The sequence below is a fragment of the Zingiber officinale genome, chromosome 3B (assembly GCF_018446385.1).
Source record: "Zingiber officinale cultivar Zhangliang chromosome 3B, Zo_v1.1, whole genome shotgun sequence".
Taxonomy (NCBI): domain Eukaryota; kingdom Viridiplantae; phylum Streptophyta; class Magnoliopsida; order Zingiberales; family Zingiberaceae; genus Zingiber; species Zingiber officinale.
This window is the reverse complement of record NC_055991.1, coordinates 1,701,710-1,728,652: the sequence shown is the minus strand read 5'-3', so window position 1 is coordinate 1,728,652 and position 26,943 is coordinate 1,701,710. Positions and strand designations below refer to the sequence as shown.

General features: G+C 39.0%; 3 protein-coding genes and 1 pseudogene across 3 annotated transcripts; 2 read left to right on the top strand and 2 right to left on the bottom strand.

Moving 5' to 3' along the window:
* Positions 1-338: 338 nt before the first annotated feature.
* Positions 339-7,056, bottom strand: LOC122055457 (increased DNA methylation 1-like). Its single transcript, XM_042616907.1, has 9 exons — positions 6,840-7,056; positions 4,987-6,763; positions 4,750-4,882; positions 4,569-4,657; positions 3,105-3,343; positions 2,448-2,534; positions 1,619-1,718; positions 890-1,103; positions 339-797 (listed from the first exon to the last, which is right to left on the bottom strand). The coding sequence occupies exons 2-9, from the start codon at positions 6,601-6,603 to the stop codon at positions 580-582; spliced, it is 2,697 nt and encodes an 898-aa protein (XP_042472841.1). The 5' UTR covers positions 6,604-6,763; positions 6,840-7,056; the 3' UTR covers positions 339-579.
* A 2,416-nt stretch (positions 7,057-9,472) lies between these two features.
* On the top strand, positions 9,473-12,132 carry LOC122055456 (FRIGIDA-like protein 4a). Its single transcript, XM_042616906.1, has 3 exons — positions 9,473-10,453; positions 10,990-11,162; positions 11,303-12,132. The coding sequence occupies exons 1-3, from the start codon at positions 9,586-9,588 to the stop codon at positions 11,861-11,863; spliced, it is 1,602 nt and encodes a 533-aa protein (XP_042472840.1). The 5' UTR covers positions 9,473-9,585; the 3' UTR covers positions 11,864-12,132.
* A 1,273-nt stretch (positions 12,133-13,405) lies between these two features.
* Positions 13,406-17,312, top strand: LOC122055455 (annotated as a pseudogene).
* A 2,499-nt stretch (positions 17,313-19,811) lies between these two features.
* LOC121967945 (G-type lectin S-receptor-like serine/threonine-protein kinase LECRK4) lies at positions 19,812-20,932 on the bottom strand. Its single transcript, XM_042518482.1, has 2 exons — positions 20,911-20,932; positions 19,812-20,805 (listed from the first exon to the last, which is right to left on the bottom strand). The coding sequence occupies exons 1-2, from the start codon at positions 20,930-20,932 to the stop codon at positions 19,946-19,948; spliced, it is 882 nt and encodes a 293-aa protein (XP_042374416.1). The 3' UTR covers positions 19,812-19,945.
* Positions 20,933-26,943: the final 6,011 nt, after the last annotated feature.

Genomic DNA, 26,943 nt, shown 5'->3' with positions numbered 1-26,943 from the left:
CACTTACCTAAAAAGTTAGCAAATATTAATGTGCATTTTGGGTTGGACGTCAACAGCCACAAAATACATCCGATGGGTCGGAATTTGAGAGCTCGTCCAAATATGCATCTAAGCCAAAGATTATGATACAGACAAAAATATATGTTGAGACCTTCAATAAATCTCAACCCTCAGCATATTCAGCAGATAAAACTGAAACAAGATTGAAATTCCTTCTATATAAAACTTTCAGGTCCTTTCATATATGTCCTTCCTAAGAACATAGACCTTTCGTATTTGTCATAGATATCAGAATTTGATCTATCGGAAACCTGATTTTCACAAGGAGATTCAACAGATTTAATAACAACCATTGTTCTCCGCTAAACTTGGAGAAGCTTTTTTGGTTCATTGAAGCCTATACTCAAGCGCAGGAGTTGATGCAGATACAGACAACTATGCTACAATTTCTAGATTCCAGAAAACCTTCTCCAGATTTTAAGTAACAAAAACTCCTGACTCTTGAAAATCAGAGGCAAGAATATTGAAGAAATTTTCATCAAAACATCACATTATGGCAGGTTATTCAAGGTACCAGATTCACTCTCTTTCCTGACTAGCAGCCATGGTTATCTCACGAATCAAGCCAGGTGTTTGCTCAGTTGAAATCTCTGCTTCAAATGCAGGCTTGGCTTGAAGTACATTCGCACAATTTACAACAGCCTGACAAGAGGCATGGAGGTTGTGCTCAGCAGTAGCAGACCCAGAACATTTAACTATGTTTGACTGTTGTTTGATGTCATTTTCCACCATTGCATCTATATAAACCATCAGAAGTGTTATTAAAGGAACAAAAAGAAGAAGAAAAACTGAGTTTTTCTATTCAATTTTTGTCATTAAATCCACCCACCTCCAGGAATAGGTGTAGGTTTTTCAGGGGAAAGCATCTTCAGCAGTGACTTCTCAAGTAAATCAGTACCAGGAAAAACCAATATATTTGCAGACCTAACTTCTTGTTCTTGGGAACCATCAAGAGGCTTGAAGCCAAATACATTAGTCCATGCATCCTTTAGTTCAGGAATAGTGGGTATAACCAGCTTTTCAACATCGATTGAACAGAGAACCTAACAATAAGATCAAATTCAGATCAAAGAAATGAAAACCAGAAGCACAAAGTTACTAAGAAGAAAGAAAATTAAATGAACATAGTAACACCATTGGTAGTGTTCAATAGGTATCCAAACTGTTACAAACACCTAGGTAACAAAGTTTCAAAAGGGAAAAATGTAAAATGCAAAGTTCATAGATGTTTAAGTTTCTGCAAACATAAGGCCATAGCAGAAGCTTGAAAAATCTTGACAACCTAAGTCAAGATGTCACTTGATTTTTAAATAGAAAACAAGTCCCATTGTGTCTACTTTTTCAACAGATTTTAGGACAAAGGATGAAAGATGGAATGAAACTTGTGCTGCATTAATGTTAGAAAATTTTGAACTCTCAATGCAGATAATAAAACTTTTATGAACATATTAGTCTGAATCTTTCAAGCTCTATGGTTTTCATCAAAATATGCAGTTTTCATCAAAATTTTGTAAAAAAACCAAATGGTGGAATATAATTAAAAAGTAAACTGACGTACTGATTCAATTCCACCAAGAAGTCGGCGACACATGCCTTGTCGTCTATACATGTTTCTTGTCCCAATAAAAGGCATTTCTGCAAACCTGGTTCCATGTATCCTATCAGACAAGATGAAAGCAAAGATGATCAGAACCAAATGTAATAGGGTAGAGGATTTTTGCACTCCTTTAACCTCAAAAAGAACTTAAGAAGGTACAAGGGGATCACAAGCTGAAAATACGCTTGCATTAAGTGATAAATTATGGCTTAGATCAAAATTTCCAGGAACCCACCTTACATATGTTAAGTAGGATTTAGCAATGACATCAAACATTATCTCTAGCTATAGAGAAGGTACTAGAAAATTTCACTGAACCGAACTCCAAACCAACTTGGTAGAAATTTTCCTATTAAAGCAAACTCTAGTCTTAAGTGAAAAAACCCTGGATCAGATATAAACAAAAACGCCAAAGAACAAATCCTTTCCGCATCTGTGCATTCATAAACTGAGGTTCCTAGTTTGAACCCCAGCCCTGCTATCTATGCACATCACCTTGGACCAATATGTGCCTCTACCTACTTTTCCACATAAATCTGCACAAGATCCAACAGAAAACCTCTTAAAGATTTAAGCACACCAGTAAGTGTACACAGCCAACGTCCTAGCTATCACTAACAGTTGACATTCAAATTTCTCGCAAGCAATTTCAGAAATGTAATAGGATTGACAACGAAAACAATCTATCAATCAAGGTACATTTTAGACAATAGATTCTCCACATAAGATGATCCCCAAGTTAACTAGTCATCAAGATTGCATGCATTTAACAGACAGCAAAGACAAATACCTGACAGAGGCTACCGAGATAATTTCGTCACCACGCTCTAAAATTATTGTGCAGAAACTGCTATAGTTCAGGCGACAGAAATTCGATCTGCAAAAGCAAAAAATATAGAATATAGAAGAAACGCGATTGTTAGCAGATAGCTATTGCAGAACATAAGCATCAACAATATATTACTTATTGTTAGAAAAGCAAGGAAGAGAAATATTAGCAAGCAGGTACTCATGGGATAATAAAAAACATTAGGTATTTCCAACTACTAAAAGGGTGGGCACTGAAGCATTGTAAGAATGAAGAGGCAGCAGGTAGGAGCGGTGCTGAGGTTTCTAAAATTAACTATCCAATTTGCATTAGATAAACAAAAAATCTATCAGCTGATTAGTAATCAAGACAAAGACAGGGCAATATCTAGGGCTGTAATGAAGCAAATCTTCATGAACCAACAGGGTAAAAGCTCATTAAACTATATTAAACAAAGAAAAGGTGTAAGAAATGCTCATTAAACTCAACAGGACGTGAGTTTGGCTTGTTCATGATTGTGAACAAATATTGTTTAGAATGCCTATTTTTCAATTCACAATTTTCCCATGAAAAATAAGGAGGTGTCATATAAGAAGTATCATGCATTGAATTACTAAGAAAGGTGTAAGAAATGCTTACCCACAGTTATAGACAGCATTATGAATCAGATTAAAACCACTTCTCTGGTCAACAATTGGCAGAAAGCACTCATCCAGAATGGCTAGAGCAATAGCAATCTTCAAGTTGCATTCTGCCATTTGATGCAACTCCAACTTATATATGGAAGGATTCTCATCAAATCGCCTAATAATGCTCCATGAAAATCCTGCTCCCAAGTCATTCTTGGTCCCCCAAATCTTCTGCAATCCTTCAAAAACCTGCAGTTAAAAAAGGCAGTGCCAGATAATTTATTAGAGCAGCTAAAGCTTGGTAGATAAGAATGAGAGATTAACTTTTGTAACCTCAAAATTTGACTTTTTTTTATAATCTCGGTTGGTCATACATACCAACAAAAGTTTATGTGAAATATAATCCCGTTAAACAGATGTTGCAAATCAATCACCACTCATAGATTTGCATTTAGTAAAAAACATAAACAGAAAATTTCCATAATGCATTTCAGCTTGCAAAAGCAAGAATTGGAACTAAACCATTGTTTCTTACAGAAGAAGACAACAGTAAGGAAAAGAAAGTGGGTAGGGAAAAACTCCTAGGAAAAAGGAAAAGGATTGCAAAATATTTTCTGTCTGATTGCTTACTTGGAGGGAAGGAAAGAGAAATGAATCTTAAAATTTTATTTGTTAAAATCATTAAAAAAACATTGGCAAAAAATAGATTTGGAAAAAAAATTTGACTTTTTAAAGGTTAGATTTAAGCTTCATTACACGTGAAGATAAATTTTCTGTCCAAATCAATGAAAGCAATATAGAGGAATACTAAGCAATTATCTTCCTAATCTTTTCCTGTCAAAGGAAACAAAGGAAAAGTGTCATTGGGAAATCTTTTATGTCACCCTATATCCTACCTAGTTTTTTTTCCCTTGTAGAAAACACACCTTAAATATTTTCACATGAGCAGCTTAATTGTCGAGCTAGGTATAATTATCAACATCCTTGTAAATTGTTGAGGCATTGTAAAAAATATATACAACAACAGATGAATGATTTATGCAGACATAAATCTGAAAGGTCAGGCCTATTTTCTCCAAGCCCTCTAGAAATGTTTTGCAAAGCACCAATACCTAGATTGTAACTGAGCAATACAAGATGAAGAAATTGTCATATTTTATCCTATATGGAAATGTAATGATATGGTAGGTTGATCTAAAATATCCTTCATTCAATAGAAAATGCACAATACTGATATGCTTGTAAAAGAAAACTATGTTTGACAACAAAAAGGGTATTCTCCAATGGATGAATAATCAGGTCTGTTACAACAAATATTTCATAAGATCACATTATTGTTCATAAGTAGGCAAATATTGTGTTACTGTAAATTTTGAATACATGTCATTCTTCAAGATTTGAGCTATTACAACAACTACCTTAAAAATCAAAACAAGATAAATTATCAAAACTCAATATAAAATCCATTGTATACCTTCTTGCAACTTTGGGTACAAAAAGAACTGCTCGGGTTTGATGAAATGGAAGAAACTGATTCAGGTTGAACAACACAATCCTGGTGATCTGCAAAATTCAAGTGACCAATCACCAAGTTTCACTCTTTGAATGTTACTAAAGTAAAATATGAGAAATATTAGAATTTGCTGATTCCGTACATTTTGCCTCACACTGGTTGCATGACAGTAACGAAGAATCAATTCCATTGTTTTTTTGAGTAGCATCTGCACAAATTTCACCACAGAACCTGCAGCGACAGTGTTTACAGTGCCACACTCCATGAGGAAGCACCTATGAATAAGACAATAGGAAATTGGTCAAATAGGTATGTGTGAACCATATGACTACTACTTACCAGTTCAAAGAAGAGTAAGGTTTAATCTTGCTTGTCGTACCTCCATACCCAAACAACTGAGATGGGATGTTGAAAGACAATCATTGCAACAAATCAATTCACCATCACCACCACCACACATAGCACAAGTATCATCATGGGGGTGATCGCCACATACGTCCACACTGCAAAATCCTTGTTGTCCCAACTCTTCATGTTTTTTCCATGCTTCCAATTGACATTGTAAGAGGGAAATTCCTCTGTCCACCAAATATATATTTTGTGATGGCTTGAGAAGTTTGCTCCCAGCATGAAGCTCAAACTTTGATGCAGAAACAATTTTAGTACAGCAGATGCACTTAATGCCATCTCTTGTTATCCAGCCTTTCAATTTTGTTTCATTTCTCTGGTTCATGTATTTCACTTTTCCATTTACAGACAGGATTCCAAGATCTATCATCCATGAGAAAACTGTCCTCTTCCATTTATATGGAACAAAATCATTGGCTTCAATTTCTGCGTCCTGATAGCATCTACGAGCTAATAGAGCACATACTCTATGCTTGTTTTTTTCTATTGGGAAGTGATTATGAGCTACAAAACCAACTATTGTTTTTGAGTCTAAATCCAAGGAGCTGTTTAAGTTCTTTCTTCCCATAAGTTCATCAGGCATCTCTGTGGTTTCCTTAATTCTAGGTTGCCTCCTAGTGTCAAACATTTTCTCTGATTTCTTCTTTTCAAAACTTTGGACTTCTTCAGGTGCTTCCTTCCTTTTTCTCTTGTTAACAACATTTCTTTTCAGTACATTTAGGGAGTCCATTGGTATATTATAAGCACTACCAAGAGATGCTTTAGACTGCCTTTCAAAAGCACCCTTGGTCTTCCCATTGCATTCCCTATTCAGTCCTTCCTGATACGCAGCATAAGCCTTTGTGATTGACCAATAACTACCTCGTCCTTTAGGAGGTATGTAAACAGAATCTACATATTTGCTGCCTTTCCTTGGCCTTAGGTCTATTGTCCAACCAGCATTTATAAGTATTTCTTTTAGCTGATCTTTCAATTCCCTTTTATGAATGTTCGAATTGGTAAAATCCCTTAATTTAGAATCAGTCTTCCTGTTTTGCATCTTTGTTCTCCTTTTTTCTCTTTTCAGAGGTAAAATCTCCGACTCTGGCATTTGCTCACTGAATCTGCTTTCCACACTTATATCAGTGTTTCCCTCCCTCAATGTAGCTCCCGCACTTGATCTTTGCTCATAAATATTATTGGAACAGAGACGTTCAAGTCGATCCGCTTTCTTATTGAGGAAGACCCTCAAGACACCACCCTTTCCTTGCACCCTCAAAACACCACCTTCGTGTTGAGAAATGTCAGTATGCACGTTATTATCAGCAACAGCTGATTCTCTACTCTTCCCCGCCAAATCTGGTTCAATCGCTTCTCTCATGTCAGTGTCCAAGATTTCACATTGCTTCGCAGCATGGTCCCTCGAAACACTGTTCCTTTTTTTCTCTACTGAAACAAATCCATAACTGTCACCACATTGCGTCCTTTCCCCTTTCTGCACATCACGAGCCGCCCTCCCCTGCTCAGCGTAACAATCATCCGAATTGGAATCGGTCACGTCCAACCTCACCTTTTCGTCAACCTCCCCGCTTCCTTTCCTGTTCTTCATGCCACCTCTCTCCTCCGCACCAGGTATAACAGCGAAACCCCAATCCGCCAACGATCAAACCGACTCCAAATCCAATGCGAACCAATCGCATCGGCGACGAGGAACCCCGAACGACGACCACTTCCTCCCTCCTCGATCAAAGATAAACACCGGAACGATTCTGGAAAACAAACATCCACTTTAATAGAGATACAAAACTCACCTCCAATAGAAGAGCAGAAAAATCAATAACCAACCAATGCGAATCGCAACAAAGCATTGTTGAGGAATCGGGGGTGCGATTGGGATTCAGAGGCGGCATCGACGAGGAGACGGATGGCAAGCCCTCGAGGAGACGAAGTAGGAGTTCGATAGCGATAGATTAGGGATTTGTGACAAGATCTTAACCTTTTTCTCCGCTCTCTCCTCTCTCTCTCCTCTCTCTCTCGTGTTCTGTTTGCCTACAACGCCTCGGCCCTCGGTGTGGATTTATCATGCCGTTTATCATTTATTTGGATTTGGAAATTTTCGTAACTGAAATTACGCCGAAACCTACCAGGCAGATGAGTTGGCAAATTCGTGGGCCCCGGAAATCCAAACCCAGTGTTTCCGGATGACAGCTGAACGCTTCGTAAACTAACCGTTTGCTATATACATCGAAGTTCACCTGACGCCTTACTTTAGTTTAAACTACTGGGGCCCGGAATGCTGATGAGTCGTGTTACGGGTAAAGTGGCGATCGAGGGAGATATTAACGTGTAAAAGTTTAGTTAAAATAAGAAGGACTATTTTCGGGGTAGGGCCGTAAATGAGTTGAATTGAGTTGAATTTGAAGGTGTTCAAATTTATTTAATAAGGTAATCAAGGTAAATTGAGCTAAGCTTAAAATGAATTAAACTTTTGAAATGATTGTTTAAGTTTGGCTTAGTTTATTTTTTTAGAGCTTTAGTTTGTTTGAAGCTTGGCTTGTTTAGATGTTATCGAGCTCTGAATTCAAGTTTAACTTGAGCTTGGTTCGAGCTTAGCTTGAGATTGGTTCAAGTTTTATTTGTTTAGATGTTATCGAACACTCAATTCAAGCTTGTTTAATTATTTGAAAATTTTAGTTGTTTAATTATTTGAAAATTTTAGTTGTTTGAATGGTTATTTGAGTTTGATAATTTAAATTTATCTTTTTACTTTATTTTATTTTATTATTTATTTAGTGATACGGTGTGTGAGAAGAGGGTCCGGCGGATGACGTGGTCAAAGGTCAAGCCCATGGAATAATCAGAAGTTTAGCCCATGTGGAGATCAGAAGTCAAGCTTGCGTGGCCATGATCAGAGTCTCAGCTTGCATGGCTATGGTCAGAAGTCAAGCTTGCGTGACCATAGTCAAAGTCTCAGCTGACGGGGCAGTCAAAGGATAGGATTACAAGTTGGACAAGATCCAGCCTCGATAGCAATCAAGGGCAGGGCTCACAGGCCAAGTATAGCAGAAGACGTCACGTGTCACCCACCGCTAGACAAAGCCTGACATCTGACGTTCCCTGACACCCGTCAGAGTCCAAAAGAATCTGTGGCGATATAAAAAGGGATGCTTTGTCCCTTACGCAGATATGCTCACTCGTCACTCCTTACTCGTCTTTACTTTTCATCATTTCTTTGTGTTTCTGGGAAAAAAGTACCTGACTTGAGTATCGGAGGGTCTGACCCAGGGCCTTTTTCCCTAGTTTCTGATCTCTAACGACTCGTGGGCTCGTCTGAGTGTGCGCAGAGTTCTAGCGTCATCATCCCGGTCATCACCCTTAGTCATCCGCCCGTGTGAACCCTTCCGGGGAGTGCCAGGTAGATCAGACGCTGCAACGACTTTCTGTCAACCTCCAGTACATCGAGGTTCGTCTTCATCCGACTCAGCTTCTAGACGGGATCATTTAGTAATATTGAATTGAGTTTTATTAATAAATATGATTTGTGAACATTATTTACTAACGTTAACGAGCTGAACACATATGTGTTCAAGTTTATTTGTTTAGTTTAATGAGTTGTTTAAATTTGTTTATTTAAGTAATTTTATGTATATTGAATGAACATAAACAAGCTCTTACCAAGCTGAACACCAAGCTTATTCACGAACGCTTGGTTCATTTACAATCTTAATTTTCAGAATTTGAACATGTAACCTTTTGATCATAAAATAATAATTTTATAATTACGTCAAAACTCTCTTTTAAAATTTGTTATACAGATAAGATAAATAAACGGGATAAAATAATTTTTAAATGCTAATTTTTATCACTATTTATTAAACCAAACTGAATTTTTAATTTCTAATTAAAGAATTTTAATTAATTTAATTTTTGATAAATTAATTAATATTTTATTAGTTGGATTTATTTATTTGTTATTAAAAAAGTTAATTGATTTAGTTAATTTAAAAAAAAAACAACTCAATTTTATTAGTTTGATTCGATTTTAATAAAATACTTATCCATATTTACCAATTGTCCATACATTTTATTTTAAGAAATAAATGTTTATTATAAATTAATATGAAAATATATAGAAAATATGAAAAATTATTATTAAATTAATATAACTTAAACTTTTATTTCTCTTGTTTTTTTTTACTGATTTTAAACTTTTTTTTTTTAATCAATTGATTGTGAACTTCTAATATTTATCTATATTATTAGGAGAAAGTAAAATAAATACTACATAGACTCTCATATGAGTGGATATTTTTCACCTTTCCCCGGTATTCTCACCGTCCTTGTCTCCCGCCACGTCTTCGCTCCTCGTACCGTTACGGCTCACCGCCCTACACTTTACAGTGAATAATCTCCACCTGTCAATTTCCTATTGGCTTGACTCAGACCGTACTCCACCACCATTTTCTTTTGTCCTCCTCTTCATCCTCTTTCCCTTTCTAGGGTAGGGTTAGGGCTGGCGTCGCCCTTCTCCTCTTCGATTTGTCTTTCGCCTGCGCCATCGACCGCGAAAGTTGAGGCCTTTGAGATCGATATGGCATCGGAGGCGGTGTCCGCCACCCCCGCTTCCCTTGTGCAGCAGAGCTTCGCGGAGCTGGACAAGCAGCGGGAGCTCATTACATGCTGCACTCAGCTATGGAAGGAGCTCTCCGATCACTTCTCCACCCTTGAGCGACGGCTCGAGAAGAAGTCCGAGGCTCTTAGGTCCAAGCGTCAGTCGCTCGATGCTTCCTCCCGCCGCACCCTCAGCGTCCTCCGACGCCGCGAACTCACCATCGATGCCTCCGTCGAAGTTGCTCTCTCCAAGCTCGACGCTGTCAAGGCGATCCAGGTCGTCTCTTCTGCAGCGGAGGGCGACGAGCTCGATCTCACCTCAAAGCTACGATCTTTCTGCACTAAAGTGGATTTCCATGGATTCTTCGACCTCGTAGTTGCTAAAAGGAAGGAGGTGGAGTTGCTTCGGTCTGAGCTCCCAGTGGCCCTCGCAGACTGTATTGATCCGGGCAAGTTCGTCATTGACGCGTTATCTGGGATCTTCCCCGTCGACCGGAGGCCCGTGAAGTCGCCAAATGATCTCGGTTGGGCATGTGTGCTAGTGTTGGAGTCATTGGTGCCAATCCTTGCAGATCCTGAGCTGGGGCCAGCGAGGCCGTTGGTGACTCGAACCATAAGGGAGCGTGCTCAGGACATGGCAAAGGAGTGGAAAGAGAGTCTAGAGCTGCGTGGAGGGATTGAGAACGTGAAGCCACCTGATGCGCACACATTTCTCCAACATGTGGTGACCTTTGGAATCGTAGAGAAGGATGACAAAGAGCTATACCGAAGACTTGTTGTAACTTTCGCTTGGCGAAGGCAAATGCCCAAGCTTGCTATTTCATTAGGACTTGAGGATAAAATCGAAGGTATTGCTTTCTTCTCCTGTTTGTCCATTTTGGTAACTTGTGTGGTGTTCTAGCTTATATGGTAATTTCTGATAATTTAATATAAGGCTAAATCTGTTATCCATTTCAAGAGCTCAATGTTCTTATACTATAAATCAGAACATTTCTAATGATCCTAGCATTGGAATCCTATAAGCGGTTAAAATGTCAGCTCTATTTTGTTTGCCAAAAGAAATTTCTCATCGTCCGTCCAGCTTTTATATGGATTGGATGAGTCATTTACTTCTGCATTCAAGTAATTGAGTTCTCAAAGCCAATTCTTTTTTCCCTTCTTCTTTGAGTTCGATATCATGGCATGCATCTTTGTAATAAGAGTTGGTATGTCTATACATTGAGTAGTATTGAAGTTCTTTTAAAAAATTGTCTTTATTGTGGAGGACCAATAATGATTTAGGGTGAATGCTCGAGTTAGGAGCTAATATGTGTTAACTTTTACCCCGAGGCTAGATAGGAGTCGTTAGATGAGTGATAGAAGAGTTGTTTTCTCCCTTATACAGATATCATCGAGGAATTGATCAACAATGGACATCAGCTAGATGCAATAAGCTTTGCTCATGAAGCTGGTCTGCAGGAGAAGTTCCCTCCAGTTCAATTGCTAAAATCCTTCCTTGAAGACTCAAAGATAGCAACTTCAACTGCAGAAGACAGCAACAACAGTGGGCAAACTGCAGTATGTCAACTCATTCTGGATTTCATTCTTCTGTAAAGCTTTAACTCATTGAAAATGCATAAAGTGAATAATTAATAGTTCTGTAATACTTAAAGTATTGTGTCTATAATGTTCAATGTGAATGCTACCATTTGTTACAGAATACCACAAGCCGCAAGGAACAGTCAGTTATTCGTGCCGCTATCAAGTGTATTCAAGAACATAAGCTTGAAGCTGAGTTTCCCATGGAGAGCCTTCAGAAGCGACTCGAGCATTTGGAGAAGGCCAAGGTGGAGAAAAAAAAGACGTCCGGTGGCAGTCCTACCAATGACCGGCCTAATAGCCCAGCCAACAAGCGAACACGAGCCAACAATGGGGGACCGATGCCTCCTGCCAAGGCCGGCCGGCTGACGAACAATGCCTACGTGTCCTCCTTCCCTGCTCATCATACCTTTGTACGATCACCTTTGGTCCACACCACATGCCCCGGAACATCTCCTTATCCTTATGACAGCCCACCAGGACATGGGGTCTATGGTAGCAGGAGTCCACCAGCTATCAGAGATGCTTATGGATACCCAACTGAAGCCACCCCTGCTCCACTTGCTGCATCATATCCCTCGCCACCAATGAGCTACCCACCATACGGAAATTACAACAATGGCATGGTAGGCTACCACAATGTATTGGCACCAGTGTATCAGCCAGCTTACTACAGGTAGGATGGATTCACTTCAACTCTGAAACTAGTAGATCTGGCTGGGCGATATCTATATCCAAGTGCTCAAAATATACAGTTTGTTGTTTCATGCCCTACTTTGCAGTAACTGACTAAAAAGTAAAGACATAGGATGTGTGTACTAGATGGTATGCTGTAGTTTCTGTTTAGATCAGCTCTATTCTGTGTTGTCCTGCTGCAGTGTAAATTTAATCGGATGTTATGTCGAAAATGTTTATGTTTAAGTGATGTATGTGATACTTTGTTGTTCAATTTGACTTGCTATCTCGGTAATTCGATGAACTCGTCTGCTGAACATGGAGGATATGTTTTTGCATCTTGCATCTGTAGTGTGTGTTCTTTTCAGTTTACTGGGGAACCGAACATGCTTTCTGAACTCACATGCTTTTTCTGATTCATTGGCATACTGCCATGATGCAAGCTGTTTGAGTTAAGTTTATCACTGATTGCAGTATTGATTATATACTAGGCTTAATTGTAGTTTTAGCTCGAAAAATACTTAATTTGAATGTGTATGATATGTAGACATTTGTAGTTTTAAATAAAAGAATTGTACATGTACAATAACTAATCTACTCAGTGAGGTTAAGTAATCTACTCAGTGAGGAAAAACGAGAACAGTTCTTGTCTGCCCTTTAGCTATTGGCCACCATTAGGTACAAAGACTATGGTCGATTTTTTTTTGGAATGTACATAAATTGTATTCCAAATTTACCGGTATGCGAATAAAAAAGAAGTTCGTTTATCTCCAGTTGGGTTTGTATGATACTCAAGTCATTCAAAAACATAACAACCATAAAAAGGGCCGCTAGGGTTATTAATGAACTAAAAATTTGTAAACAAGTTTAGTATTCAGTTGAATAAGAACTTGTTTATGTTCATTCAATATATATGAGATCAATTAAATAATTAAGTTTGAATAGTTCGTTAAACTAAATAAATAAACTTAAACACATATGTATTCATTTCGTTAATGTTCCTGAAACATATTCATTAATAAAAATGATATACTAAATAAACAATAAAATAAAATAAATAAATAATTTTGAATTATCAAATTCAATAACCAATCAAACAACCAAATAAGTTTAAATTGAGAGTTCGAACCAAACTAAAATCAAGCTTGAATTGAAAGCTTGATAACATCCAAACGAACTAAGCTTCAAACAAACTCAAGCTCATAAAAAATAAATCAAACTAAATTTGAACAATCATTTCAGAAGCTTAATTTATTTTAAACTCGGCTCAACTTAACTCAGTTACCTTATCAAATAAGTTTGAACATTTTAAATTTTGGCTCAGCACAGCTTATTTACAGGCCTATACATAGCTCGATAGTTGGGCCAAAGTGGCCCAATAAGGTAGAAGAGGCAATGAATTGGGAGCTAGTCAATGGATCATTAAAAAGGCCGATTTAGTGGACCAGTCCAATATTGCCATGTAATGGACCGAAGCTTGATTCAAGCTCGACAATCCGAACCCGAAATGCTATGTAACCCTGGTTTCCTTTTAATTAAGCCGACCGAGCGAGTCAGATGCAACTCGTACTGCCGAGAAGAAGAGGGATAGCCATGGCGGCGGCGGCACTCTTCTGAATGGATGCCCCAATCTCCAAGGGCCGGCATGGCCGGGATATTCTTCTTCAACCAGTTGTGGTTCAACACTTCCCCCCTCGACCTCAAACTCGTCTTCGATTACTTCGCCTCTCTACCTTTACGATTCGTCCTGTGGCAACGAGCAGCTTCGATCTCGATCTGTCCACATCCTCGACCTTCCCCAACTTTCGTACGATGAGATCGCCTTCCGGCTTCATTTATTTTTTTTTCTTTGATCTAAAGGTCTCGTATTTGAGCTGTTCGTGTATATGCGTGTGCGAGCAGGAAGACGACGGATACGGAGTACGCGCTGGGCGAGGTGATGGAGCCGCACCTGTTCTTGATCCGGAAGCAGAAGCGGAACTGGCAGGAGAAGATCACTCTCATACTCGCACACTACATCCTTGGCGGGTCCATCTACCCGGCGCCGCAGCTTGCTAGTGGATTCGCGTCACGGATTGTGGGTTCTTCTTTTCTTCTCTTTCGCCCTTTACATTCTTCGTCATATTAGGCTCAAATTTACCTTTTTTGCTGAAGGAAGGGCGCTTTATCATATATCGAAAGCCTCAATACTGCATCCTTGAAATCGGAGAAGATTGGTTATGGTATTTCACTGAGTAACCATGCTTTCTGCTCTTTTACGAAATTTTAATTATAGACAACTTGATCTACTCTGGCTACAACTATAAGAGCTATTCGAAACCCTAGCTACAAGTACAAGAACAATTGTTTAACACCTTAACTATAAATGTGCCAGTTACAAGCAACGAAGACCATTCAATTGAGTTACATACTACAACATGCCCTCTTGCAATATGCTAATAATCTTCATGCATGTCTATTTTACATTAACCTTATAAATATTTGAATTTTTCAGTCATGTATGTTCTTGTTAGTTATTCTATAAGAAATATCATGTTTGTCTCCTTCATGTTCTATGTTTTATTATTATTATTTTTTCGTATAAATGTTATCTAGCATGTCATCGATAGTAAAGAACACAGCTACTATCTTCTAGGTTATAATGCCTTTATCTCATACACAGAGGTTGAGGGAGGGGTGGCTCTAGAAGCGGTGGATCATGGATCGATGAAGAAAAATCCACCTTGCTTCAAGCAGTATCTAACATCAATTCATGATTCCCTTGGTAGTTTACAATATGAGTTCCTCTATCCATTGCTCGAGCCTCAACATTTATTGCTAGAGACTTAAATATAATACACCTTTGGCTTGTTTGCAAAGGTTGTGGGAGGGGCAGCTCTATATATAAGCCATGGATCATGGATCGATGAAGAAAAACTATCTTACTCCAAGCAATATCTGATGTCAATTCATGATGCATCTGATAGTTTTCAATCTGAGTTCCATGATCCGTTGCTCGAGCTTCTACCTTCATTCGGCCTTAGCACCCATAGAGACTGATATAATACGTCTTTGGCTTGTTAATAAAGATTGAGGGGTCGCTCTAGAAGCGGTGGATGATGGATCAATGAGGAAAGAACACATTACTCCAAGCGGTATCTGACATCAGTTCATGATGCCTTTGATAGTTTTCAATCTGAGTTCCTCAATCCATTGCTCGAGCTTCTACCTCTTTCTAATCTCACAATGTGGAAGTGATTTTTCACAATTTATCTCCAAAGGCCTTGAAATTTCTCTTTTATCCATCATGATTTGAACAATTTTCTCATAATAAACACTAGTTCTTGGAGTGATCCCCTCTTTTCTGCTCGTAATGATGGCTCAGCTATGATATAGATATGAAAATGCATTACTCTTGAAAATCTAGGCAAGTTAATTGTCACGGTGTCATAATTGTTGCCTTAAAGCCTTTGATTCCTTCACTATTTTTCCTTTTTCTTTTATTATTTTGTCTATTTTCATGTGGTTTGATTTAGAATCTTCTCTTGTTTTCTTTCCTTTTTTCAGGTTTTGATTTTATTTCGATTAGTGATGAAGACCTTGCTCATATCCTGTGAACAAATTTAGAAGTGACTCTTCACAAAGATAATATATTTTCTTTTGTTTCATGCAGTAAGGGTGTGTCTAGTTGGATGCATGGATAGAATGTTTGAGCAAAGCAACATAAACTGCACATGAGGTAAAGAGCTTTTTGTGTAATTTATTAAGAGTCTCGCTACCCTCCTCTCCATAAAGTTAGTGTGTCCATGCTGTCATGAACCTCTCGATTCTTAGTTATGGCACACTAATATTTTTCTCTCGTAGAATAATAAATTTGGTCGATGAGAAACTTTCGTGAGACCTAATGATCTCAAGATTAGTCGACTCGAAGGGCTGAATACCTGATGCTAGCTTTTTAGAAGAAACTAAATGGTGTTATCATTTTTTTTTTTTGGTAATTTAGGTATCTAGCTCTTCGAACTAACTAATTTTAGAGGTGACCTATCCTGTCCTACTGAAAATTTTTTATTAGTTTCCACGTAAATTGGAAAGTGCTTACGGAGGCTCATCCTAATGGTCAACGTTTTTAGATTTGTCATCTGAGAAAAATTCCTGCATTGTCCCGCAAGTGGGATTCGAACTTTAGATGTCTAATTAATTGTTTGGATGGTCCTCCTACCTATCGGGGCAAATGATATTATCATTGTAGTAAAAAGAAGAAAAAAAGTGATTATGCTCGCCCTCAGCGTCCCTCATATTTCGTTCTCAGGTTATATGAAGGGGAATACATCACGGGATCAGCTTATAGCCAACCGCCAAGTAGTTAAGGGGGTGAGAGGACTTTTTATCCGAGGGCATGCGCTCGTCGGGAATTGATCCTGCAAATGATGCTATCATTGTAGCGAAAGGTTATTATGCCTCAAGCGCCCCTCACAGCCCATCCCTAGGTTATGTGAAAGGAGGTAAATAACGGGGTCAATTTATAGCCGACCGTCAAGTGGCTAGGTGGTGAGAAAAGTTTTTTTTCCTGAGGGTATGATGTTATCATTATAACAAAAGATGATTACGCTTACCACAAACGTCACTGAGTTCGTTCTCAGGTTATGTGAAGGCATGATGTTATCATTGTTCTTCATGTATAATGCTTATTGACAAATAATGGAGTTAGGAATCTTCATCATGATCTAAACCTGCATTTCTTGTTCTTTTATTCGTAGATTGTGCAAGAAAATGTCTTATATTCTCCGGTTTTTCTGTTATCTTGGGGGAAAAGGCAATAGCCTTGGGCTAGTTCTTTCCTCTTTTCAAAGAAAATACAGGATTTTTTTTTCTCTCGATCATTTTTCTTGAGGTTAGGTTGTGTGATTTGCTTCTCTTATTATGAGAATTAACAATTTCCTTTAATTGTTAATACAAGAATAATTAGAATGTCGTGGTGCTTTCAGAGGATCAATTCATTCCATCATCAACTGCAGCTTCATGGCAAGCATTGCGACCGTGAACATTGTGCTACAAGGGCCACAGCCATGTGATCCTGAAGGAACAAGATCTGCATTCTTGTGAATGACAACATTCGCCAGAAAGATGTTGTCTTGATTAATGCTGACTTGGAGCCATATGATGCTTTAGGTGCTACTGGTAGACAAGGCGAACTGTGCAAATTGGTTGCAGGCAGGTAGGTCGCATGGAATTATGTCAGTGACTTTCATGGAAGCATTACTGCCTGTGTTTTTTTTGGTTTTTTTTAATATATAATTGACACCGGGTATTCAAAACTGTGTTCAACTTCACAGAATCACAGGAATGAAAAATGAGAGGGAGAAGAAGGAAAAGAATAAGAGATGGAAGCAACTCGAGTAGCTTCCTTGTTAAATTGTGTGATATTTATATTGAAAATTTGGTTAAAAAACTCGGCAAGTTAACTTTGACACCGCACATGTGAATCATTTCCATCTTTGTGCTTAGTTTTTGACAATCACTTTTTGGTGTTTACTTTTGTCTTCCATGGCGGTCCATCTTCTCCTATGCTAAAAGAGAGCTTTCATGTTGTAAAAGGTGATTCGTTCGTCTCCGACGTCCTGTCAATCTGTCTCTAGGTCAATATGGAGGAGGTAAATCACGAGTGACTACTAGCCATTAGTGCAAATGACCAAGATATGGAGGAGGTTATGTTTGGTCATGCCGAGTTTCGACCCCAAGACCTCATGTGACAACATCCCATGTCTTAACCATCGCACCGCCCCGAGGGGACTAAAAGAGAGCTTCCATACCACAAGCCTGAGTGGGCTTAATTGTTCGACTCGGGTATGTCATTGACAATGTAATGAATTCATACAATAAAGGAAATAATAAAGGAAAAGACTGATACTTAGGGAATGATCCGGTAGTAAGAGTGGAGTCCCGTGCGGGATAGCGGTCAATGACACGTGTTAATTGTCCGACTCGGGGTATGTCATTGACAATGTAATGAATTGATACAATAAAGGAAATAATAAAGGAAAAGACGGATACTTAGGGAATGATCCGGTAGTAAGAGTGGAGTCCCGTGCGGGATAGCGGTCAATGATACGTGGAGGTCAAAACCAAAATAGTCAACCTAAAGGTGTGGCCGATCGGAAGGCCACCTGGCTGATCGGTCGCAATCGCGCTCGATGCGGTACAGAAACAGCTCGGCCGCGGGCCGGGTTTCCGACGCTCATGAGTCCGTCTAGAAAAGTTGAGCCACCGAGCGGCCTGGTCGCTCGGACGAGTTGCGAATCAACGAAGACACTCCAGTCCAAGTATGTGGCCAAGCGGCCTTTTCGCTCGGACCAATACATGTCCCCTTCCGAACTGCAGTGGGCCCCTGCATCCCTCTCAGTCAAGCTAGTAACAGACAAAAGGAGCAGAAGAGGATAAAAGGGGCAACCGGTGATATTCTTCTCGAGACATGTGTCATCGACGAATAGCATGGTTGGCGGTCGGATCGGACAGAGAATCGTACGGTGGAAGTTTCCACTGTCATATCAGAGATATGCTCGGACGGTTGAGGTATGGCGTCAGACACACTTTTTTGACATGATCATTTTTAGGTATGCTTTGAGGAGCGTGCACGCCTCGAAGAACGTGCACGCGCCTCCTGGGAGCCCTATAAAAGGGCCCCCAATCTTCGACGGAGGTATGCATTCTCATCTACTGTAGCTCTTGGCCTCGTTACGCTGTTTCGATTTCCTCTCACCTGACTTGAGCGTCGCAGGGTCGTTGCCAGGATCTCCTTCCTGGCTCGGTTTTGTTGCAGGTTCACCGAAGACCACGTCATCCTGGAGTCTACGCGGAGTCAACAAAGAGCGCCACGCCTCCAGCGTCCATCGACTCAACTCTCGGACAAGATCAGAGAAGAAAAAATAAAAGAGAACACTTCATCTATCATTGAATATGGAGAAACAAAGACAAAAATACTTTCTATTTACAATTAATATCTTTAAATAAGGGCATTTGAAGGTGTATAAAAGAGTATAATAGGTATGAAGAAAGGTAAGATTGATCTTTGTCTCTAGTGTTTTTATTTTCTCTTCTTCTGTTTCTAACTTGAGCGTCAGAGGGTCAATACCAAGGACTCGTTCCCTGATTTAGTTTTGTTTTGCAGGGAGAAGCGAGGTCGTCATCCAGCTTTCCAGCTTCTCGTTCTCATATAAGAATAAAATTATCACTTGTTTGATTGGTTATTGAGTTTGATAATTTAAATTTATTTATTTATTTTAAAATTTGATTTGTTTATTTAGAATATTCATAAAATTTTTATTAAGGAACATGGTTTAAGAATATGATACATAGATTCAAACTTATTTATTTACTTTAACAAATTATTCAAGTATTTTTAATTAATAAATCTTATATGTTTACTCCGCTAATACTAAATTTATTCACAAAAGTCCCGTTATTTACCGTCCTAATTAAAGTGATATTATTCTTTAAATATATTATTATAATGATATTGTTCTTTGATCAACGGAAAAGATAAAATATAAAATAAGTGTGATTATTGATAAATTTGAAAGATAAAAACGCCATTTAAAAACTATGTAACTTTGCTGTAAATTCTATGAAAAATCTTCCAGCTACACTCATGATTCATTATTCCACACGTTCCTAACCAAACTTTGACTATGACAAACCTCTTTCCATTGTGGCCTCAGTATTGACTAGTTGAGAGCGATACTAAACGATTGATTGACAATTCAATTAATAATAATAATAATAATTTATAATTGTCAGGTTGGTAAAAGACGTAATTTACATCCTCCGAATTCATCTAGGATGAATTGACGGAGATACTAAAGATAAAGTATTCATCATGATTAGAATGAAAAGTATAGAATTTAGCTTAAAAAAATTCATAATTACCAACGATTTTTTTAAGTAATTATATAAACTTAACAAAATCTAAGCATAGGAATTACAACAGTAGAAGTACACAATGATAAATGTACATAATGCTCATGAGTCATGATAACTACGATATTGTTCTTGCATAATTAAGCATTTGCGGTTCGAAATTACTACTCTAATCCAAATTCCAAAGTAATTATTTACTGCCGCAGGGACTGAATGTCTGTGGAAGGATCCGGCGGCACCGCCACCGGGACTCCTCCCTCCAGCATCCGCACCACCGCCGATATCGACGGCCTTAACCCTGGATCCTCCTGTATGCACCAGATGGCCACCGTCACGAACCTCTCCATCCGCTCCCTATCATCCTCCCCGTCCCTCAGCAGCAGATCCAACCTCCCTACCCTGTAGCAATCGTAGGCCCAATACACCAGCACCGCGTCCTCCGCCACCTCCTCCGTCTCCGTCTCCGTCTCAAGATTCCTCCGGCAGCTAACGATCTCCAGCAACATCACGCCGAAGCTGTACACATCCACTTTCTTCGTGATCGCCATGCTCTTGAACCACTCCGGCGCCACGTACCCCTTCGTTCCCCTTATCCCGGTGTTGGTCCGCGTCTGGTCCGTCCGGAGCAGCTTCGCGAGTCCGAAGTCGGCGATCCTCGCGACGAGGTTGTCGTCGAGGAGAACGTTCTTTGGCTTGATGTCGCAGTGGATGATCGGGACGCTGCACTCCTCGTGGAGGTACATGAGCCCCCTCGCGATTCCCATCGCGATCGAAGCCCTCTGCTCCCACGGCGGCCGCTCGCCGCCGAAGAGGAACTCCTGCAACGACCCTCTGCTCATGTACTCGTACACCAGCAGCCGCTGCGATTCCTCGTGGCAGTAGCCGATCAGCTTCACCAAGTTCTTGTGGTGCATCTGCCCGATCGATCTCACCTCATTAGTGAACTCTTTCTCGCTGTCGTCGTCGATCCTCTTCCCCAGCCTGTCCAATCTCTTCACGGCGACGAGTTTCGTGCTCCCGCTCGATGATGGCAATTCCCCTTTGAATTCTAGGCCTATTTCTCTCAGTAAGATAACTCCCGGTCAACCAACTCTAAGTCGGCTCTTGGATGATCTCTCTACAGCTCCCGGCTCCCCAAGGTTTAAGCTAAGTGTTATACCCGATAGATCACGAGCTGCCATATTCATACCCGGTCAAGACAGAAGACACTACATGACAACAAGGTCAAAGAATCGTAACCGCCTGTCAGAGAATAACTGCTGAGTGTCAGGGAATATTTCAACGGTTTCCGGTCATTTATGAATGGAACCTTCCTTTAGCCTATAAGAGGATATCACGTGTCCTCCATCACTCGACAGAATCTGACACCCGACATTCTCTGACATCGGTCAACCTCCAGAGGTACGTACTGTCATATAAAAAGGGAGGTCCTCTCCCTTGCGCAGAGACGTTCTCTCCCACATTCACACTTGTCTTTTACTTCTCTTTCTCCTTTGTACACTATTCTTCCGGGGGAAAAGTATTTGACTTAAGTGTCAGAGGGCTTGCTCCAGGGACTTTTTCCTTGGGTTCTAGCCTTTAACGTCCCGTGTGCTTGTCTAAGTATGCGCGGAGTTCGACTATCACCGGTGCAGTCATCGGCGCTCGTCAGCACCAATTGGGAGTCCCTTCTTGCAGGCGCATATGAGAGCGGTGTCTCAGTCACCCCTCCGTCAACACCAGCAATAGCTCATCCGACCTTCATCTGACTCAGATTTCGGACAGGATCAGTGGCATCTACCGTCAGGGGACAGAGCTACTCTAACATCACTCGCGGAACCACCCTCATTGCCGGCAACTCGCCCAGTTCCTGGCTCTCCCCCTCCGGTGACTTCACCTTCGGTTTCTTTCCGGCAGATTCCAATCGCCCCAGCTTAATCCTCGTTGTCTGGTTCACCACCACTTCTCCCCAATCGATCATCTGGTCTGCCAACTGCGGCGCTTCTCAGCTCCAACCGAGCGCCATTGTGCGACTCACCGGCGACGGCCACCTCTCCCTCCTCCACGAGACCGGCACCGAGACGTGGAGCCCGAATGTAATCGACGCTGTCTCTGCCTCGATACTCGCCACTGGCAACCTCGTTCTCGCAGGCGCCACCGGTGTCTTGTGGGGGAGCTTCGCAAAGCCCACTGATACGTTGCTTCTGGGTCAGGTTCTACCGGCAGGTGCTTCCCTGCGCTCCCATCTTACCGACAAAGACTTCTCAGAGGGGTGGTTCAAGCTCGTCGTGCAATCCTACGACAACCTCATGCTTTACCCTATAGTGATTCCTAGTGGGAACCAGTACAAAGCCTACTGGGTCCACTGACAGCTCCAGTGTCGGCGTCGAGCTCATCTACAACAACAACGGAAGGATTTACTACAACCTAGTAAACGACAACATGGCAACACGACAACACTGTGGTTATAAACCATGGGTTCAATTACTCCCCAACGAACTTTTACCAACGCGTGAGGCTCGACCCCGACGGATATTTAATTATCTGTTGCTAATAGCGACGGATTAAAAATGCGCCGCTATTTAATCCATCGCTATATTTGGCATATTACGGCTTGCCTACGACCGATCTTACCTTATTATTCTTCGGTTTCTCTAGCGATTTTCTCCTCCGGCTTAAGGTATATGACTTCCGATGTATCTGATGTAATTCTGTGAATGCGCCACCGGATGTATCTGATGATTTTCTCCTCCGGCTTAAGGTAAAAATGCGCCACCGGATGTATCTGTCGAAATTCCGTCGGTATATGACTTTACCGACAGATTACCTACGGAATTATAGTCGTCAGTAACCGATCTGTTGGAAACGGACTTACCGACGGAATTAGCAAATTCCGTCGATAATATTATATTGACGGACCTTAATTCTGTGAATGTCGAGTTACCGAAGGAAACAGAGTTTTCCATCGGTAATCTATCGAGATACCAACGGAATTGTTGATTTCCGTCGGTAATTTTTTACAATAGATACCAACGGAACGTGTTTTCACACTTTCCATATGTACAATTTTCAAATATCCAAACCATCACAGACGATGACATTATAATCCATTACATACAATCCACACATACATCATGTATATAATAATCATATATAAACAATCACATTTACACAATCCACACTTAAACAATCATATAACATTCTAACAATTCATTTATACTTCTTCATATAAACATATAATCCACACATACATTATATATATAACAATCACATTACACAATACACACTTAAACAATCACAATATCCTAACAATGCCTACTAGAATTGCTTAGGCGTCTCAGCCTAGGGCAGAGGGAGAGGGGTCACAACCTCTTTCCACCGATGCAGTTAATGACATTTATTATAATGTCGTCGATGGAAAGAAGAAGACGTCCCCTCAACAGGCTTGACTCTCAGGCCAAAGTTATGTATGAGTAGAAGAGGACTTCATGGGTCGTCCTACTTCCTCGTCCCCATCTAATGAAGTATGAGAATTGTGGGAGGAAAATGAGGAATTGCGGACTCGACTATCGTCATTAGAGCAGACGATGGCTAGGAGGAACACAGAGATAAGGGATATGCGGTAGCGACAAACTTAAACTGAGGCAATAGTTCGCCATATGCAATCATTTGCAGCAATGTTCTTTCTGGTTCGTTTGAAGTCCCAAGACACCTAGGATCCTGATGATTCACCTACGGAGTAGATTATTTTGAGACATGCATCATTTATTTTAACTTTTAATTTCAGTCAAAAAATAATATTTTTTTATAATTATATGCATATATGATTGTATTATACATTTTCATAATCATTTTCAGATTTGACATATTTTTATTATAGGGATGCAGGTATGCATTTTTAGAGAATGTCCGCTAGCTAAACTACTTATTAGTTTAAGATAAGTAGTTATATTTTTCGTAGTTTAATGTCGCATTTTCTATTCAACTAATCTCAATGAAATTTCATGCATGACGCAAAAATGATTTTGTTTGTTATTTTGATTATGATGTATTGTATTGGACAAACTTTATCTTATATTAGATTCGGATCTGTGTTTGTATTTACTATTATGTATCTAGTTCATTTTAGTTCAACTAGATTTTTGTGTTATATGTGATGTGTTGGGTGTTTGTTATGTTGTAATTGTTGATGTGCAGTGAGTTTATTGTGAATTTTGTTATTAAGTATCGCTTGTGATGATTGGAGTGATTTAGATTTATATGTAAACAGGAAAAATAGAAAATTAAAAAAAGAATTAGCAAACTATAAAATAGATTAGCGAATGATGTTTAATTTTCTATTGATCCTAATATTAACGAATATTTTTTAAAACCGTCGTTATTAGTGACGGATTTTTCAAATATCCGTCGCTATTAGCAACGGAAAATCAAATGTTTATCGTTATTATCACGATTGTGATATCTTTTACGATACGTTTCGATATATAAAACAAGAAATTAACGACGGATATTTAAATATCCGTCTTTAATAGCGATGGGTGTTTAAATTTTCCGTTGCTAATAGCGACGGATATTTAAATTTTCCGTTGTAAATACTTTAACAAATATTTTTATTCTATTTGGCTAGTAGCGATGGAAATTTAAACATTCATTATTATATATAACGATGAAATACAAATATCCGTCGCTACAGTATTAACGAGTATCAACAATTGAAATATGCATGACGAGATACTTTCCATTAGTATTTGGTGGCAATATGTATTTATCGACGGATAAATTTCGTCTCTATTTTTTTATTTTTTACAGTACCTCAAGTGCTCGTCCGTTGGCAACTAGCTGCCTACAATTGTAGGCGCATGCCGTGTAACATAACTTCACCCTATCTATATATACCTTATAAAATTACCATATTCTCTACTTTTACAAGTCTTCGTATATTTACTACTATACAAGTCTTCAGTTAATAGTGATTATCTATGAATATAGGCAAATTGTATAACGAAATAATGGCAATCCAAATGCTAACTTGAATCCAAATCTAATGTCATTGTCCCGATTGTTGTCACTGAATGTACTTGCGAATGCAACTGAAGGTCTTCTGCAGGAGGTAAGCGATAACCAAAAACCTCGTCTCAATGCATGGGAAAGAGAAGAAGAAGCTCTAATTTTAGCATGCCAAAAAGAAATTAGCCTTAATTCTCTTCCTATCCAAACCCATCCGGCAAGGACGATTTCCTTATTTAGCCCATAATCAGTTAACAACTCATTAATATTAACGAACCGAGTTATTAAGTTTTACTTGTACAATCCACGCTCATAAAAGAAGGCAACGAGACCCCACGGGTCATTCGAGATGGTAAATGAGAATTCGTTTGCCATTTGAGAACGAGAAGTCGAATCGTAGAGCTGTCGGGGCGTAATTTCTCTGACACTGTGCACCTCACCCTATCCTCACTTGCCCTCTCACTGCCATGATTTACGGCATGGAGTCGGGTGTGATGAGGGCATTGGGGACGAACGATTTTACCTTTTACCACATAAATAAAGGCAACAGGCTCCACACTAAAACGTCCGACGATTCGTGTATACTAGGCAACGGGCTCCACACTAAAACGTCCGACGATTCGCGTATACTAGGCAACGGGCTCCACACTAACCCTCTTAAGTCTACCATTATTTTTCTTTATAGAAATTTACATTGAATAAGACATTATTTTGAAAAATAAAAATAAGCTAAACATCTAGAACAAGACTCTCAATTATTTGGTAAGACAATAGCCATCCGATAATTAAAATTAAAATAAAAATTAGACAGATTTGATGTTTATACGAATTTTTTAAAAGAAAGTTCAATTAGAAATGTGAGGTTAAAAAAACTGAGAATGAAGTTTCTCTACAATTCTCTTTCATCTGACTCCTACTTGACAAATATTCAATGTGCATTTACTTGAGTAATGTCGACGTGTCGTTTTAGTATGAAAAAGAAAGATCTTACCCAGCTAAATTTAATTTAATACTTTTAGATTATGTTTGATAAGGTGTAATCATCTTATAATATAATCGAGATTATATTATAAAATTAATTATTTTAGTTAATATAATTTTAAAATTATAATGTAATATAATATGGATTATAAAGTAAATATTATGTAATCTGATTATATGAAGTCATCATTTAACTAAAATTTAAATGATAAATATACCTTTAGTTCAATTTTGGTATCAATCGATCGTCGAGAGTCTCTACCGTCGTCGATCGTCGACCGACCACCTCCGGACACCATCGTCGGCCAAGACCGTCGAACACCGCCTCCGGTAAAGGTACGACGACGACAGGAGGTCGAATGATATTTTTATCATTTTATAATAATACAAATTACATTACTTATAAAAAATATTAGACATCAAACACAATCACTCTTATAATCAAATATTACGTTACATTACATTATCAAACATAGTAATATAATTAAGATTACATTATATTATATTACAAAATTTATTATATTACAAACTTAATTATATTACCCCAACCAAACCTAATCTTAATTTTTCATCCTACATAATTAAAATCTCTTGTTATTAATCATTCAAGAAATACATGACAAAGCATTTATTGAGATGGTAACTATATAAATTTAATTTTTAATTAGATCTTATGCTTATGTTGCTATGAGTGTTGTTAATTATTTTATTTCATCGCATAGATAGAGGTGGTCGTCGCCATGGAGCACACGGCGGGCAAAGATGACCAGTTGCAACGAAGTAGTGACGAACCATTTACGATTGAAAAACTTATTCGAAATTTGACAAGATAATAATCATCTAATAATTTATAATCACTACTATTATTTTTTTTAAAAGACCAATTCCTCAACAATTTAGGACAGCGAAATCTAATTCCTCATCAATTTGAATGAATTTGTTGATTATTCATTTCATATAACAATCTCCCGTGCCAATTTCAGTGACTGTTACTACTATTTCAAAACCGGTCCGGTATAATTAAACCGGGCTTACTCGGCCCGGTTCACGAAACGCGTTTTATGAAAAAAAAATAAACCCCCTAAAAAACTAATAAAAATAGAGAAATTATAGTCAAAGTCAACACATAATAGTCAAAGTCGACGAAGAGCGTTGATATGCAAGAACACCGAACACAGACTATAAACCGCAACTTAACGCCACAACACAAGCGCCGACTCCATCC

Excerpts from the sequence above, each read along its gene's own strand:
- LOC122055457 (XM_042616907.1), bottom strand. The coding sequence starts at position 6,603 with ATGAAGAACAGGAAAGGAAGCGGGGAGGTTGACGAAAAGGTGAGGTTG. Across the intron at positions 2,535-3,104 it reads AATGCTGTCTATAACTGTGG|ATCGAATTTCTGTCGCCTGA; the intron begins GTAAGCATTTCT and ends TTGCTTTTGCAG. Across the intron at positions 1,719-2,447 it reads ATCTCGGTAGCCTCTGTCAG|GATACATGGAACCAGGTTTG; the intron begins GTATTTGTCTTT and ends CTTGTCTGATAG.
- LOC122055456 (XM_042616906.1), top strand. The coding sequence starts at position 9,586 with ATGGCATCGGAGGCGGTGTCCGCCACCCCCGCTTCCCTTGTGCAGCAG. Across the intron at positions 10,454-10,989 it reads ACTTGAGGATAAAATCGAAG|ATATCATCGAGGAATTGATC; the intron begins GTATTGCTTTCT and ends TCCCTTATACAG. Across the intron at positions 11,163-11,302 it reads ACAACAGTGGGCAAACTGCA|AATACCACAAGCCGCAAGGA; the intron begins GTATGTCAACTC and ends CATTTGTTACAG.
- LOC121967945 (XM_042518482.1), bottom strand. The coding sequence starts at position 20,932 with ATGGCAGCTCGTGATCTATCGG. Across the intron at positions 20,806-20,910 it reads GGCAGCTCGTGATCTATCGG|GCCTAGAATTCAAAGGGGAA; the intron begins GTATAACACTTA and ends TGAGAGAAATAG.